General features: G+C 39.4%; 1 protein-coding gene across 1 annotated transcript in view; it reads right to left on the minus strand.

Moving 5' to 3' along the window:
• LOC139719896 (FHF complex subunit HOOK interacting protein 2A-like) overlaps positions 1–17,916 on the minus strand; it is a 57,454-nt gene that overhangs the window by 9,028 nt on the left and 30,510 nt on the right. The window contains exons 8-15 of the mRNA XM_071631284.1: positions 17,507–17,698; positions 16,953–17,142; positions 7,886–8,742; positions 6,448–6,538; positions 5,312–5,455; positions 4,679–4,819; positions 3,167–3,270; positions 1,543–1,566 (exon numbers count right to left, since the gene is read on the minus strand). Of these exons, the coding sequence (XP_071487385.1) occupies positions 1,543–1,566; positions 3,167–3,270; positions 4,679–4,819; positions 5,312–5,455; positions 6,448–6,538; positions 7,886–8,742; positions 16,953–17,142; positions 17,507–17,698 (1,743 nt within the window). The remainder of the gene's footprint in view (positions 1–1,542; positions 1,567–3,166; positions 3,271–4,678; positions 4,820–5,311; positions 5,456–6,447; positions 6,539–7,885; positions 8,743–16,952; positions 17,143–17,506; positions 17,699–17,916) is intronic.

The following is a 17,916-nucleotide window of genomic DNA, read 5'->3' on the forward strand; positions in this document are numbered from 1 at the left end:
AAATTGAATAGAAAATAATAGAGTGAAGTGAAGTGCATCTTTGACTGCTTTAACTGTCCCCATTTCAACATTTTAACTTTGTGATGTGCTGTACGGACGTAAACTTATGAGTGTTGAAAATGGATGTTCCGTTTTGTGAAGTGGTAAAACTGTAAATTGCTATCAGAACATGACAAAATAAAGCTTATCATAATAGGCACACTACTGCCACTCCAGTGGACTCCCGCTATAACGAAGTCCTCCGAACCGGCAGTTTTCTTTCGTTATATAGAAATTTCGTTATATCTGAAGAAATAAACAATAAAAAACATGGAGCTGATAATGTTGCGGTCTGAATTTTCACTTCGTTGTAACCAAAATTTCGCTATAACTGTGTTCATTATAACAGGAGTACGCTGTATAATAATTCACCTTTCCCAAACCACTTTCCCTTCAACAAAATAATAACTACAACAGCTTGGTATTCAAGAGAAAAAGAAAAAGAAAGAGAAAATAAAATCATTACAGTGATGCTACAGAAAAAATATCAAGACTACTTGGTGTATTGTACTAATTTTCAAATAACTGTTTTCCTGCGAGTTTTCTTGTGAGGTGTCACCTTGGCCAAATATATGTTGGAACAAGCAATTTTACTGACCCAATGTCACCACATAGTACGTATGTTCTGATCAGCATGGAAAAAGTTGTTGATTAAATAGAATACTTATGCACTATTTTACTGACATTATGATCCAATAAAGAGACACATCTGAGATTTACAAAAGATATCTATGGGATCATGGTATGAGATATATGTTGTATATAGTATTCTTATTTAGGTTACTTGTTTTTTTATACATATACATGTTAAGGCATTTAAATATGTATGTATTCATGCAAGGTTTGTTTGGTCTGTATGTCTTTGACTATGTGTGTTAGTAGGACCTTAAAGACACTGCTTAGCATTATGGGTGCTCGATTAGGGGAAAAAATGTTTAACTTTCTTAGTTTATAATTCGTATAGTTATCTTCAAGAGACACAAACATGAAAAATCTTCGATAAAATTAGACAAGTTTAGAAAGACCATGCTGTCGCTATCAAGATATGTATAGAGAAATACTATCATGTCCTACACCACTTCTGAATTGTGTATGTGACAAATTATGGTAAATATGGTCATTCACAGTTGTTGTTGTTTTTTAATTTCATTGTATTGGCACAGTATTCATCAAGACTCAATTACAAGTTTTTTGAGCTTTTTTTTACAGCTTCATCTATGCACATTATCAGAGACATTTTGGTATCAAGTGTGACCACCATCACTTGGGTGAGATTTTACCCACTGGGAACATCGTTAAGCAGTGCCTTTAAATAGGTTGGACTCGTTGTGGAAAATTTTGGATGGTTAGTTGGGAGGTTGGGGGTTGGGGATGGAGGTTTGGGCCAGGGCTTGGGGGGTTGGAGAGTTGGGTTTGGGGGTTGGGGGTGGAGGGGGGTAGGTGGACTGTACGTGGATGCATTATGTGGATGCGTAGCAGGCATTTTGTCGGTGACAGACTTACTTCATGATTGGACTGGCTCCACTCCTGTGGAAGTAGCAGCAAATCACAGACAAACAGGTTATGAAAATATTTGACATGTGTCAGATCAAGAAACAGCCGTCCTTGTACTGCTGTCTATGCAGTAGCAGCAACATTCAAAGTTTTCCTTCTTCAGTCTCAAATCATATCTATTTCTCCACTTGATCATAAATCAGGGATTAAGTGGAGCATTACATCATCAAAACCTTTCCATAATTAGTATTACTCTATGGCAACTCCTCAATCTTTCTCTTTACAGTGGAGATAAATAACATGCATAAAGATACAACAGGAAAGCAGTTTTATGGGGGTATATCAATAAGCAACAATGTAAAGCACTAAAGGTAGAACTTGGAAATTATGAAGCAACTTTAGACACTGAAATATTAAAGGAGAACATCGAGACAGCAAAGATCAAATAAAGATGGCTACAGAATTTCCCTTAAGGAATTGTGTACCAGTGTGCATACTGCTTTACAAAATATCGCTTTCACTGTCAGTCGTTGCCATGAGTGTAAGCTAGAAGTGACGACTTTACCGGTAGCCATTAAACACAAAGCAAGGAGGGATTTTATTGCACAACAAATATTGAAGCTGCAAATGATATTTGCAGAGGCAGGAAATCATGTTAGACCTAGAGTTAAACCTTGATATTAAACACAAAGACACAAACATTTGCAGTTCACACACAAGTGGTCTTTGTGCACAGGTACACAAAAATTGCTCAAAGGAAATGACACTCAGTGGTCTTCATGAAATAGGTTTATAGGGTCTACAAGAAGATCACCATTATTGACTGAGACCAAAGTAAAATCTCTTGTCCTACAGTAGATGAATCTATCCCAGAATTTATATGAGGAAATGGCCCGTGTTCTCATGGATACGAGCACTAAAGAGCATTAGCTGAAACACAGCTGAACATACACTTATATGGCAAGCAAAAAATATATGTGTGCTTTTATTTTCGCACCAGTTTCTGGTTGTGCGAAATGCATGAAAATTTCAACACCGCAAAAATTTCCACTTTCACAGAACACATTTAACAGGAAGAGAGTTCGAACAGAGGACAGGAAAATGTAGATTGCCTCTGCTCAATGCTGTATTAAGTGCCGGCTATGAATAATTCGCACAATTGTGAGCAGTTCTCAAAGAAAGAGTTCATGGGTAGGAGCCTCGGCATAAATTTAGCCGTAGCTCTAATGTCTGTTTGGAAGCAGTAGATCTACTGTCTACCATCATAAGACATGATTACGTGGAGATGTGCGAAGATTTGTGGATGTGAAGACGAGACAAGGACTGAAAGAAAGGTAATGGATTACTTTCCGGAATGGCCCTAATTCTCTTCTGCAATATAAATGCAAATGACGGACCACATCTGGTGCACTCTTATGTAGCTGAGCAACATCCAACTTCATGCTAAAGTAACACTTTGATGAAAATTGTCCTTAAGGCATTGGCTGCTGCCAATACATGGAGACAAACCTGACATTTTTGTTTTTTTGGTCAAAACTTCAAAAAAAAAAAAAGAACTATTCTATATTAAACAAACAATACACATAAACAAACAAACAAACACAAACAAACAAAGAAACAAACAAACACCAACCTGTCCTGCTCATCTACAATTCCCATGAGCTGCTGTCGCACCAGGAACAGCTGCTTCTGAAACTCTGGAATGGACTTCACCCTCACTCTCAGATCATTCACAACCTGACGTGAAAGTAACAAACAAACAAAGATGATGGCGATGGATCACTTTTCATCTAAGTCTCTTCCTCTCTTGGTCTCTTTAAAGGACAAGTCCACCTTCACATACATAAGGATTGAGAGAATGCAGCAATATCAGTAGAACACAACAGTGAAAGTTTGAGGAAGATGGGACAATCCATTTAAAACTTATGAATTTTTGAAGTTTCAGTGCTGCCATCACCGGATGAAAAGGTACTACAACTTGTTGTGTCACGTGCGTGGAACGATATAAAGGAAAATATAAAGAAATTCAACACGTTTTCACTTTTCTCGCATAATAATAGAGCACTTGTCTTGCCTCTTTCAGAAGGCAGAGGGAATAATATTACCCCTAACATAATGTCAATAGCGAGTTGAGGGAGTGTGCACTTAAAAAGAAAAAAAGGAATTTTGTGGAATTCTCTTTACATTATCCTTATATCGTTCTACGCACGTGACGTCATACACTGTAGTAGTCTTTTCATCCAGCAGTGACTGTGAATATTTCTGCGTTCACTCAATCCTTATGTATGTGAATGTGAACCTGTCCTTTAAGTACTGCCAGGTCACATCTGAAAATATCAGACATGTAATCCAATTCATTATTTTTCCTGCGTTTCTTCTCCCCGTTCTTTTGGTATTTGCCTTGCAGCCTTGGCTCCCATATCTGGGGCTGGGATTCAATATGCGCTAGGATTTGAGAAACAGTATGAAGTTCTTCATATCACACTAAAACAGATTGATTTTTTTATGAGGGAAAGCTCAGTGTGATCTTTGTCAACCTGCTGTTTGCTGAATGTTAATATTTATGCTATTTCCCTGAGTTTTCAGTGCAAAAGTGATATTTAAGTAACTCAATAAAGAGAGAGAAAGAGAGAAATTAAAAAAAAAAAATATGCCTCCTGCGACACTTTGTGGAGGAGACATAAAAATCAACACAAAGGGCATTCCACTGCACATTCCAGTTTTTCGTAAAAAGTTGCTAGGCAACTACTGGTGTGTGAGCCAAAAACCGGAATCGAAAACCTGCCTCATTAGGAGTGATTCTTTTTTTTAAACTTTATAGCTTTATTAGGTTTTTTTGTTTTGTTTTGTTTTTATTTTTGTTGTTGTTGTTTTTTGCCAATGCAAATGCTCATTCCCTGACTCAGTAGTTTTATTCCAGTTTTTGGTCACATGACACCCACCCTCGGCCCAGGGGGATCTCCTGCCAGTCTACCTACACCACTGATGCACACTACTGACCAAGAAACCTAAATTAATTTTGATTTTCCTATGCATGCACATTTTCTGAAAAAAAAAAAGGGAATGATTCTTGTTTGTGCCCTATGTAACACCTTACACACTTGATGTGCCACCAGGGCCTTTTACTGCAAGTGCTCAAACCCACCTTTCCCAGGACACTATAGAGTGTGCGGCACCCAGGGGCCACGGGCAGGTACGGGTCCAGTAGAAACTCGTGGATGTGAGGATGGGGAAAGAGGGCTATCTTTGCTAGAACCGACGTGACCTGGAGATTGACCTCATACGTCTGGCAGAAGCATCAAATTCCAAAGGCAAGAAACACAAAAAATAGATTGTACAAACTTTGAGTTACTCTATAGTTCATATTGGATCAAGTACTGACAGGGAACAACCTTTTTGCATGCCAGTGGAAATGAAGCAAACTATGTTATGATCTCAACTCATGTTCATTTCATCAGAACTTTGAGCTCATAGAAGATATTTGCTACATTTACTTCATAAGAATCATTAATTCAAAATAGATTTGCATTAGAATAAGGACAATGAATATCAAGAAATGTGATGACAACATTGAAACTTTGGCGAAATTCTGAAAAGCAAACGTTGAAATAAGATGCATTCAACTGCTGGTATGTCATCATCTGCTTTCTCTCTCTCAAAAAATACATGTGTGTATATATGTACACTGTATTGGAGGACTGACACGGTACATCGTGTGATAATACCTAAGCTGTTCAGAGAGGCACATGACAAAAGTGACCTTTGACACAGGGCTTACCTGATCCAGCATTCTTGATAGCTTGTCAAAGAGGATCTTGATGAAAGCGCCCTCGTAAAAATCAACCGACTCTGGACACCTGTCAAGCGGCCGCGGATAGTTTGGCCAGTCGTACGGTAGACAATTCACTGTGCAGTCGCGGAACTACGAAAGAATGGAAACTTGTTACATCTCTCAGCCAACTTCATGGAACAGTTTACCATAATATCCAACATCTGTAATTAACTTTGGCATAAAATATCCATAATGAAGACAATCATAACCACTCAAAAGGAGTGCTCAAGGTGCTCACAATCAAATGCTTGTGAGGTTGTTCCCTAAAAATTAACCAGCTTGCCGGTGGCTCATTCTAGCATATCAACAACTAATGCTTGCAAATTATATTTGAGGCATTGAAATGTCTATAGAAGAAACAACACATGAAATTAATAGCGCCTTATCATGTCTTCTGGGACAAAAGAGGAATAAACTGAATACAACTCAACATTGTTATACTATGTCATATCAAAACTGTTTGAAGCACATTAAAACAAGAAAACTTATCCCACATTTGTGTATCTTATATATACATACTCAAACATTTTATAGTAATTAAGATATATTTGATTCTGTGTCCATTTATGATACATATATGACAGCATCTACACAAGCATTTACTGAGTGCAAATTGTTATACTAATTTCATTTAGTGAATTCATACTTTTGTGTTCATATCAATTTGGCACAATCCTATTCATAATCATTGAAGAGACCACACTTCTAGTGACCACATTAAGAAGCACAGCCAAACTTTCACACCATGCCAGTAAAACACTATATACACCACAATACTTTGGCATGTTTTTATTTTCACATATCCCCCTCCCCCCACCCCCCAGTTCACTGGCATTCACGAAATTTACAACAAACCAATATAAACTGCTTTCTGTCACACATATGCAAATTATTTTTCTCGTAGGTGAGAAATCACTCATTTCGCATCCTGAAAAGAGATAATGCCATTTCATCATTCTGTTGAAGGGGCTCTCAACCTATTACAAGCCCTAACTTGTGAAATATTGGGCTTACAAAATACTCGACATATGCAGTATCCAACAGACTTAAGAAAGAAAGCAAAGCTACCGGTAGGTACTCACATTGCGATGGGCCTCTCTGAGGTACATGTCATACCCTGTATCACCGGTTAAATAGGAAGACTTGTTCTCCTCGGGTATCAATCCCAAGAAGCTGTGGGAAAGAAACGGTCGACATGAAGCACAGAACTGACGTTAGTTTGTCTCATCGTTTGTCTGTTTGTTTTATGGAAATTCATTTCCACATGAAATATAGAAGTTATGGGGAAAGAAATCATGGCACAGAACAGTTGTTTATTTGGTGGCTTATTTTTCTGTTTGGTGTTTGTTATGGTTGGTCGTGCTTTATTGTGGTATTAAAGACATTTTTGTCTCCAGTATTTGGTTCTAATAACCAATGTAAAAATTATTTTTTTAGATGAAATGAGGAAGCTCCAAGGAACGGTATACCGTTACTCAAAATAATGACAGTGTTTAATGATGATAGCAAAACTGGCAGGGAGAGGGGGTGAGCCTATTTTTGGGAGACCCTCGACAGCTCTGATGTAATCTCCCAATTAAAATTTCATATCCGAGCATAACGTGTATATATGCATTGTAGATACACATACATATATCTGTTCTTGATAGGTACAATTATTGTGTTTTTACTGAAGTGTCATAGATAGCAAAGGAGTCATTTCCAATTTACTGGCAAATCAAAGTTAAATTGGATGAAGCACTATCATTATCTTGTTCTATTGACTGCTGGAGTCATAATGGACTGAGTGCAACAGTCAATTGTCATGGCACCTATCATGCCATCACCTCCAATTTTCCGAGCAGCAAAATGCTTTTAACAGTTTTGCAATCTGCCACAATCCATTTTACTAGCTTAAACAACTGGGTATGCACACTTTTTCAATAAATCAATTGTTTTCACACATGTCAATAGAATGTAAGTTTGTCCTCTGTAAACCAAGATACAAAACAAAATAGTGATTAATGCATCAGGATTCCATAAAAATACATTTCTACTTAGATAATTGAAATTTCTGGTGCAAATACATAAATTTGCGAGACAATATGAATGCAAACTTACCAACTCAAGGCAATATGAATGCAAACCTACAAACCCCTGACAATATGAGTATAAACCTATCAACTTGGGACAACATGAATGGAAACCCACCAACTCAAAACAATATGAATGCAAACTTAACAACTCAGGACAATATAAATGCAGACTTACCAATACACGACAATATGAATGCGGACCTACCAACTCAAGAAAATATGAATGCGGACCTACCAACTCAAGAAAATATGAATGCAGACCAACCAATTCAAGACAATATGAATGCAAACCTACCAACTCAAGACAATATGAATGCAAACCTACCAACTCAAGACAATATGAATGCAAACCTACCAACTCAAGACAATATGAATGCAAACCTACCAACTCAAGAAAATATGAATCCAAACCTTTAAACTCGGGATAATAGGAATGTAAACCTACCAACTGACGACATTGTGAATGCTCTCTTCCGTATCACGATCATCTCCCGTACCGCCTAGACTGGTGGGGGACCCAGGAGTTACGGGCGGAGACCCAAATGATGCGGGTGACGTCAGTGAGACTGGTGACACGGTGGGCAAGGCAGGAGACAGCAAGATATCGGCGGGGGAGGACGAGAGCAGCTGAGAGATTGGCGATAAAGGCACTGCTGGCGAGGGCGTGGTGAGAGTCAATGCCCCCGTGGGACGGGGGGTCATCAGGGTTGGTGCACTGACAGGAGCAGAGGCGGATGGAGCATGGTCTTGTGAGGGCGTGGTCAGACTTATACCACCATTTGTGTTCGATGCAGCAGACATGGGAGGGATAAGGGACAGAGGCTGCAACGGAGGAGTTTCTGAGTGATCCTGAGGCACATTAGAGTTGTTCACAGCCGAAGACGTGTGATTTTCCGCCGCTACGTGGTTGCTAGGTAACAGGGCAGACAGCACAAGCTCATCAGGTATCTGTCCCGATTCCACCCCACTGTCACCTAACCCGTCTTCTTGTATATGTTCTTCGACGGAGTCTAAACTCGTGGGACCGTTTGTCAGTGATAGCTCTTCCACATTTTGTCCATCATTTTCCAAAGGTTCTACACTCTGCTCCACTGGCAATTCATCGTACTCGAGGGGAAGCGATGTTGTCGGGGAGGCGGGCGACTCTGGAGAGGTGACAGGTGATGTCGGGCTCGATGGAGACGTCGACGGACGATCGTGGTAAGCCCTAGATTCCAGGTTGCGTAGCACAAGGTTGTTGATGATGTGGATGTGAGATTTCTTGAGAAGGACCTCAAACAGCTTCAGAGACATGATGCAAATCTGAAATTTTTAGATTGGAAACAAAATTTTACAAAATGACTTTCCATGCCCATATTTCTTTCTTTTGACAACTTATGAACTCCACATTCTTTCCAATGTGACACAAGCAACAATGCAGCCTTTGCAAAAAAAAAGTATGATACTGGTAGGAATGCATTTAACAAAAGTTAACAAATATTCATTTATGCACTTACTCATATCATGGACAGCAAATTACTCTATGTTTCAGTTCAACAGATATGTGAATAAAAGCCAAATATGCAAATATTACATGGGACATTGTAAGAAAAGTGTGAAGAAAAAAAAAAGCTTGGATGGACAACGTACATGATAAAATGTACCTGCATTGGAGGGGTGCTACATGTATGTAAACTGGGAAAGATGATAAAATATAAAGAAGCAAATCTAAAGACTTCAAAGTAGCATATCAAGCCAGGCAATTGAATTGTCAATTTAAAAAATGCCTCTGTTGAGAAGAGACTGGTGGTCAGAAGTAGAGTGACCAGATCTTAATTAGTCCGGGAGCCAGCGGGGGTCAGCCTAGCTGAAAAGGTTACCAATTTTTATGTGTATAGCAATTTAGTACATATGCCCCTGAGTATGGAAATGCACGTCTGGCTGGTCATCGGTGGTGGGTGTGGCCAGGAGGGCCACAAAAAGGACCCCCCAATATTAGGCTAGCCTAGCTGGAAAAGTAACCCCATGAAAACAACTGGAACTTGTTCGTTACACTTACAGGATAAATGAATGACCATTGCCAGACGTTTTAAGTGGTGGGGGGTAGCCGCCAGACGCTCTTAAAGGCCCAACTCCAGCTAGGCTAGCCTAGCTGAAAAAGTAACCTCATGAAAACCACTGGAACTTGTTCGTTACACTTACAGGATAAATGAATGACCATTGCCAGACGTTTTAAGTGGTGGGGGGTAGCCGCCAGACGCCCTTAAAGACCCAAATTTTTCCAGCTAGGCTAGCCTAGCTGAAAAAGTAACCTCATGAAACCCACTGGAACTTGTTCGTTACACTTACAGGATAAATGAATGACCATTGCCAGACGTTTTAAGTGGTGGAGGGTAGCCGCCAGACGCCCTTAAAGACCCAAATTTTTCCAGCTAGGCTAGCCTAGCTGAAAAAGTAACCTCATGAAACCCACTGGAACTTGTTCGTTACACTTACAGGATAAATGAATGACCATTGCCAGACGTTTTAAGTGGTGGAGGGTAGCCGCCAGACGCCCTTAAAGACCCAAATTTTTCCAGCTAGGCTAGCCTAGCTGAAAAAGTAACCTAATGTAACCCACTGGAACTTATTCGTTACACTTACAGGATAAATGAATGACCATTGCCAGACGTTTTAAGTGGTGGGGGGTAGCCGCCAGACGCCCTTAAAGACCAAACTTTTTCCAGCTAGGCTTGCCTAGCTGAACAAGTAACCTTGTGAAACCCACTGGAACTTGTTCTTTACACTTACAGGATATATGCATGACCGTTGCCAGACGTTTTAAATGGTGGGGGGGGGGGGGGGGGGGGGAAGCCGCCAGACGCCCTCAAAGACCCAATTTTACCAGCTAGACTAGCCTATATATAGCTGGAAAAATAACCTCCTGAAACCCACTGGAACTTGTTCTTGTGATACACTCAAAGGATAATTGAATGATTGTTGCCAGACAATAGCCGCCAGACGCCCCAAAGACCAAACTCTTACCAGCTAGGCTAGCCTAGCTGAAAATTAGGAAAGTAACCCCATGAAACCCACTGGAACTTGTTCTTACACTTACAGAATAAATGCATGACCGTTGCCAGACGCTTTAAGTGGTGGGGCGTAGCCCCCAGACGCTCTCAAAGACCCAATTTTACCAGCTATAAGGTTCACATATTTCAGAAATGATAGCAGTGTAATTCCATAACAATACCGCTTGCTTGCGAGTTCACCTGTTTATAATCTATGCATTGCCTTATTATTTTGTTCTGCTTCCTTGAGCCCCAACTCATGCATTCTTATGGTGACTCTCCCATGTCATCATCCTTGTTCATTGCAATTTGTTCTATTTTTTGAAAATATTCTTATTCTTCATCCCAATTATCACAAATTCTGAAACTCTGTCCTCAGTATAACTAATTCATAGTTGTACAAATGTAAAAATCTGAGAATCACCCGGAGGTCTCCTTTAATGGGGGAGTTTCTTGAGCGCACAGGGAAACATGCTTTGAAATATCAATAGGGCAAGTGTTGAGACGAAATACTGTAGAAATATGAGAATATACAGTGCTGTGGTTTTGGTAGAAGAAATAGGGTATCTGTATTTGTCCTCAGTGATAATCAAAAAAACTTATTTGGAAAGAATAATAGACATCAAAAAAGAATTGCCCAATCAAACATGTCGGGATTTTTCTCAAGCATCAGTGTTCTCATTTTCTTTGCAGTGTAAAACAAAAATGAAAAAAAAAAAAACAACAACAACAGGGCCGGGTACAGTATCCGGATGGAAATTGGTGGGATGGGCGTAAACCCGCGGGTATTATAACATACTGACGTAAAAAAAAACAAGACCAAAAACTACTTTCTTTCTGTGCCCTGGGGAGAAATATTCATCAATTGCATTTTGGAAATGTTGAAAATCACAACTTTTGATGAAATTGTGTCCTACAGTATCTCTTCTTATATGAAGGCTTTTTTTTTATAATTAAGTTTCTTTCCTCTATGACCATGATAAAACAAACCCCTGATGACTAAAACAAAAGACAATCAAAACTTGGCAAATGAACTCTTTGGACATTAGCAAAAGGGAATACATTAACAGTTTTTGCAAACACTTTATACAATTGTCTAATACTCCATCAAGCTCATAAAAAATACAATTCTACTGCAACAAGAAATCCATTCAGTAAGACTCGTCCTCGGTGTACATAGCTTAAAATGCCAACTTTTTAAAAATAATGCCCCAGCTCTTAAATTTACTTAAAAAGGGGGAAGTAAAGCTCAACACCTTTGGCCTATGACTTTTTAGGTACCGTATCACCTTACGGTTGAGGAGATGGGTTAAGAAAAATTATTAACGAAATAAAACTTAATATAGGAACATGCTTCACATGACCTCACCGTTTTCTTCTGTTTAAAGAAAGAAACGAAATCTGAAAATTGTTCAAGAGTGTTTTTGAACATAGTACATTGTAAAAGCAGAAAAAATCAGTGTTTTTAAGAAACATAACTCACAACAACAAGGAATTCCTGTCGTGTCTAGTATTGCACGTTTTTGGTTTGAAGGGTTTTGGATGCTAATGTTTCAAGACAAGTTTATGCTCCGGCACTTCAATGAACTTAAATGTAAAGTAATGATCCACCTCTCTTGCCAATAAACTCAACATTTGCTGTTCGTCAGTAAAGCATATGACAGAAACATATGAGAAACATGTCTAAAATTCATATGAATAAGCTCACAGCAACAACAAAAATATTATGTTATCTATAAACTAATACTGCGTGTACTTAGTTTCGAGGGATTAAGATGCAAAATGTTATGACAAAAGCCCCTACGTGGCTACCAGCAATTAAACATCCTTCAACTTCTTTAGCAAATGAGCTCATGTGTATCATCTTCTTGTTGAGAAGACGAAGATGGGTAATGATAAAATAACCAAACTATCAACTTTCCTTAACATGTTTTACATGAAATCATTATTGCCTTCTCGTAACGAAATTGAAAAAACCAGAACATCTGAAATTGTTCAAAATCGCTTCTTGATAACGATGAAAGCAAAGGAAACTTAGTGTTTGTAACCACTATGACACGTGTCTACAGATCTGTCATGCTCATAAGAAACGTAACTCACAGGATTATAATTTTATACAGTAAGTACTTGGTTTGGAGGACATTTAGATGCCGACTTTTCAAGAATAATACACCAGCACTGACATTAACTGATGAAAAAAAAGGAATGCTCAGCTTCTTTATCCAATTAGCTCATAGGTAATTCCTTGTAGTTGAAAAAAAAACGAGTACACATAAAAATATAGACTTCCCGTAACATGTATCACAGGTCATGATCTCCACATTTGCTCCTCTTAACTTAAAAGAAATGAATATAATATTTAAATTTGTTTTAAATGACCTTTAAACAATATGAAGAAAAAAAATCTGTGTCTGCAAAGGCTAATATTTGACACGTGTCTAATACTGGGTCACGCTCATATTAAATGTAGCTCACAGGAACAAGGAATTCACGTGTGTATAAAATAATACAGCAGAGAGGGTGCAAAGTTGAACCCTTTATTGAGGGTGCGAAAATGTTCCCTTGGGTACATCTTTCCACCCACACTATAAGTGGTGCTAGACTGCACCTCTTCTTGAGGGTGCATCTTTCCACCCACACTGAGTGGTGCTAAGTTGCACCTTCCTTGAGGGTGCGATCTTGCACCCTTTACCTTTCGGCGCACCTTTGCACCCCGTGTAGCCTTTACATCTTGGTGCAACTTTACATCCTTTCGTGAGGGTGCAACGAAACACCCAAAGTTCCAAGATTGTGCCTTGTTTTGAGGGTGCAATCTTGGAACTTTGGGTGCTACTTTGTACCCGCAAGAAAGGGTGAAAGTTACACCCTCGGGAGCAACTTTGCCTCTTGAAAAAGGCGCAACCTCGTACCTTTAGGTGCAACTTTATGCCCGAAGGATGCAAGAATGTACCCTCTTGTGAGGGTGCAATCTTGTGCCTTATTGGTATGATGTTGCACCTATGTGGTGCTTATTTGCTCCATGACTGCTGCAAAATTGCTCCTTTAAAGGAGCAAGTCAGTGTCACTGCCTGCTCCTTTAAAGGGGCAATATTGCCCATCATCTTAAGGTGCAACTTAGCATCACATAATCGGGTACGATTTAGTTCCTTAACTACTCTAAACCTTGAATAGTGCGAACTGATGTAAGCCTATTTGCTCAGTATATAACTTATGTTGTTGCTGAACTCTGCAAAGCAAATAGGATTAGTGTAACTTGAATCTTGTGAATCATGAAATGTGTGTGCGTGTGGAATTTGTGAGTTGTGAAAATGTTAATGTAAAAGTTAACTTATGTTGTGTTTGAATAATATACTGAAACCAAAAATTTACCCAATTACCTTTTCAATAAGGTGAGCACTATATCTATCAAACAGTTAACCTTCTCGGCAAGAGTATACATCTGCATAAAGGAAGAGGTGAAAATATGATATGCAAATGTCTGGATACGTTTTATTCAAAACGTTCTTGAATGCGTACTTATTCACATAATCTATAAGAATAACATATGCTTCTTATACTCAAAGCCTCTAAAACAAGAGCATGCTTCTTACACTTCTAAAGTATACATCATATCTTAAAAACAAAATGTAAGAGGATTTAAGAAGCTGTTTGTATGCATTCAAACGAATCCATATTTCTATCTAAAATCTAAAACGTGTCTTGTAAAAGGGGAATTCGTTTTATAATGACGATGCCAAACCGTTTTTGTCTTAAAGTCCTTATCTCGACATGTCTTGGAGTTCACGCTTATTGAAAACATGAGATTCTTGGCACGTAGATTACAGCTATGGTTTAAAGAGTTAACTGAGATACGCATATCGTACACGGGCATTTCGATGAAAACATTAAAATACAAGGTACTGTAAATAATATGAAAATCAAACTTGATACCAGCCCTTATCGGCAACCAATACAGACTATGGAGGACTGCAGTTATAATTGTGTTCAGATATTGTTTTGGGTGATATACGCATGCCGACTGATTTGGGATCAATTCGAGTCCCTCGAGCTGAGATTCCGGAACTGCGATGAGCAAACCATCATTATGCATAACAAAGTGACTGAGAATAATGCATGCACCAGTTTCTGTTTCGTTGTTCTATACACAGAAAGTTGTTTCGTTTTCCAATCCTGTGCAGGCACACAGAGATTTACAGAATTCAATCATCTTTGGCTATAACGCCATGGTCGCGTGCAAAATGAATGCAGCTTATCTAACTTAACCTGTAGTTACTGAATAGGGGACTACTGTATATTCAATTTATACATTATTATTCGGATGATAGAACCTGTCAAAGAGTAAATTGCGGATATCATATGCCATTGTCAAATTCACTTTCTGTTCTATACATAGTATCAATGGAATGTTATGAACCACTTCAGCATTACCAAATTATGAAGTAATATATCATGATTATTTCCCTGAAACGGCTACATTTTGTATGAGCGGGAAGAGTTTGGCATCATACATAGCAAGAGTCGTGACTACAAAACTAAATACATGTATTATACAAGGTTTTAGGACACTTTGAATCATGCCCCCCCCCAAAAAAAAACAAAACAAAACAAAACAAAACAAAACAAAACAAAACAAAACCAACAACAACAACTTAGTGAAATGTTGTACAATGTATGCCCTACTTCCATTAACCTATGATCTTTGACCTTTGAATACATGGCCCGCATTTTTTCAACGAATAGGCATTTGGATGCAACGTAGGTATTATATAAAAGAAAAAAAACATTTCAGGAAAATGCCTTTAACCACTTCAGAAATAATTATGGAACAAATAGCAAAATATTGACACGTTCACTTCTTCCGTAATGACATGACAGAAAACTTTCCTCACCGAATCGTTCTGCCGTAATTCATGAGCAAGTCATGGATATATACTAATAGTTCGATTAAAAGTATACATTGAGTCATTGCAAAAGCATCTAATGAAAAGTATGCTTCAGAACTACATCATTGTCATTTATTCTATAACACTAATAATATAGAGCTATTGGTCCGCCATATTGCCTAACAGGTCGTTGTCCTCCTACCACGTTTGTTTAGCAAATAAGGCACAGAATTTATTTTTGTACTTGTTGCCAAAGACTCTAATCTTCTTTATCGCTATTCTCAGACATGTATGCTGGTGCTGTATGAATTAGAAACGGAAGCTTACAAATATTCACCATCTAACAAGGCAAAAGCGAAGTGATGTCTCATCCACGTATCGACTTTGTGATTACAGAGATTTTCAAATGGAAAAGGCCTAGTTCATTGACTTTTTGACTGTTGACGTAGTCGGACTTCACCAATATTAGCACTTGACAGCAATCATTAGATGATCTGAGGAGTGAATTTGGTGGTCATATAGCTCAAAAGTGTGGAAAGTTATTGAAAGAACACCAGAATGCTATGTCGACAGTGTTTATCAGGTGAGATACAAACATAGAACAAGTTCCAGTGGGTTTCAGGAGGTTACTTTTCCAGCCAGGGCTATATAGTCTAGCTGGTAAAATTGAGTCTTTGAGGGCATCTGGCGGCTACCCCCCCCCCCCCCCCCCCACTTCTTAAAACGTCTGGCAACGGCCATGCATATATCCTGTACGTGTAAATAACAAGTTCCAGTGGGTTTCATTAGGTTATATTTTCAGCTAGGCTAGCCTAGCTGGAAAAAGTTGGGTCTTTAAGGGCGTCTGGCGGCTACCCCCACCACTTAAAACGTCTGGCAATGGTCATGCATTTATCCTGTAAGTGTAACGAACAAGTTCCAGTGGGTTTCATTAGGTTACTTTTTCAGCTAGGCTAGCCTAGCTGGAAAAATTTGGGTCTTTAAGGGCGTCTGGCGGCTACCCCCCACCACTTAAAACGTCTGGCAATGGTCATTCATTTATCCTGTAAGTGTAACGAACAAGTTCCAGTGGGTTTCATGAGGTTACTTTTTCAGCTAGGCTAGCCTAGCTGGAAAAATTTGGGTCTTTAAGGGCGTCTGGCGGCTACCCCCCACCACTTAAAACGTCTGGCAATGGTCATTCATTTATCCTGTAAGTGTAACGAACAAGTTCCAGTGGTTTTCATGAGGTTACTTTTTCAGCTAGGCTAGCCTAGCTGGAGTTGGGCCTTTAAGAGCGTCTGGCGGCTACCCCCCACCACTTAAAACGTCTGGCAATGGTCATTCATTTATCCTGTAAGTGTAACGAACAAGTTCCGATTGTTTTCATGGGGTTACTTTTCCAGCTAGGCTAGCCTAATTTTGAGGGGTCCTTTTTTTGGCCCTCCTGGCCACACCCACCACCGATGACCAGCCAGACGTGCATTTCCATACTTAGGGGCATATGTACTAAATTGCTATATACATAAAAATTGGTAACCTTTTCAGCTAGGCTGACTCCCGCTGGCTCCCGGACTAAATGCAACAAGGAAGTAAGTAGCTCAACGGAGATGTCACTTGCCTCATCCGACAGGTGGTCGCACCTCTCAATGAGGCGATGTCTGATTTTGCTGTCGTCGACGCCAGGCTTCTCCGGCGCTGTGGCGTCTCCCAGGATGAAGTGGACGAAGACCGCCAGGAGCTGGGGGGAAGAGGTCATCTTGACGAACTTGGCCAGGTGGGCTGTACTGGTCAAGATGCCCACTTCCGACCTGTCGGGGGAGGGGGGTCCATGACATTACAAGGAGGGAGAAAGTTCAAGAAAGCGGTCAGTATTACGTCAAATAACAACCAAATGACACTGTGTAAATTCATTGTTGAGATGAATTTGATTTCAAGGCTTATTTTGAGGGAGACTGGTTCAGCCCCTGTTTCGACAATGTTTCAAATATCATCCAGTATTTGGGATGCCATTGATTGGCTTGTTTACTTTTTTCTGACTAAAAATTTGTCGGCACATCTGCTTCCATCAGATAACATTTGATAAGGAACTGATGTGCACAAGAAGCACTATTACTAGAATCATATAAACAGCAAGTTTACTGCTACAAAAAATTGCTTGTGCCACAAACTCACGTCTGGAGCAGAAGCTGCTCCATGATTGGCACGAGAAAGTTCTCTTTGATCTTCTGAGAGAGGGCGCTGCCTATGAGTGAGTGTCCCTCCTTGATGATCTGGTCACAGTAGTCAAACCAGGAGAGGAGGGAGATGAGCTGTCGCTTGCCTGGGAAGGCATTGGTGTCGTCCGAATCACTCATAACATCAAGACTGGATAGAAATAGAAAAAAAAAACATGCACATACATTCATTCACATATAGAGCTATTCAAAATGGGATATTAGAGCAGCAGTTTATGGTTATCAAATCTTCCATAAAACATTCATTGACAGACTATGTCAGTTTGTGTGCCACTCTTACTTTCCACAGAATATGTGATTTTCATTTGCATCTGACTGATCAGCAAGTTCAGTTAAAATCTGAGCATG

This window comes from Diadema antillarum, unplaced genomic scaffold, assembly GCF_040938485.1.
Source record: "Diadema antillarum isolate AM-2024a unplaced genomic scaffold, OU_Dant_1.0 scf00000009, whole genome shotgun sequence".
NCBI lineage: Eukaryota > Metazoa > Echinodermata > Echinoidea > Diadematoida > Diadematidae > Diadema > Diadema antillarum.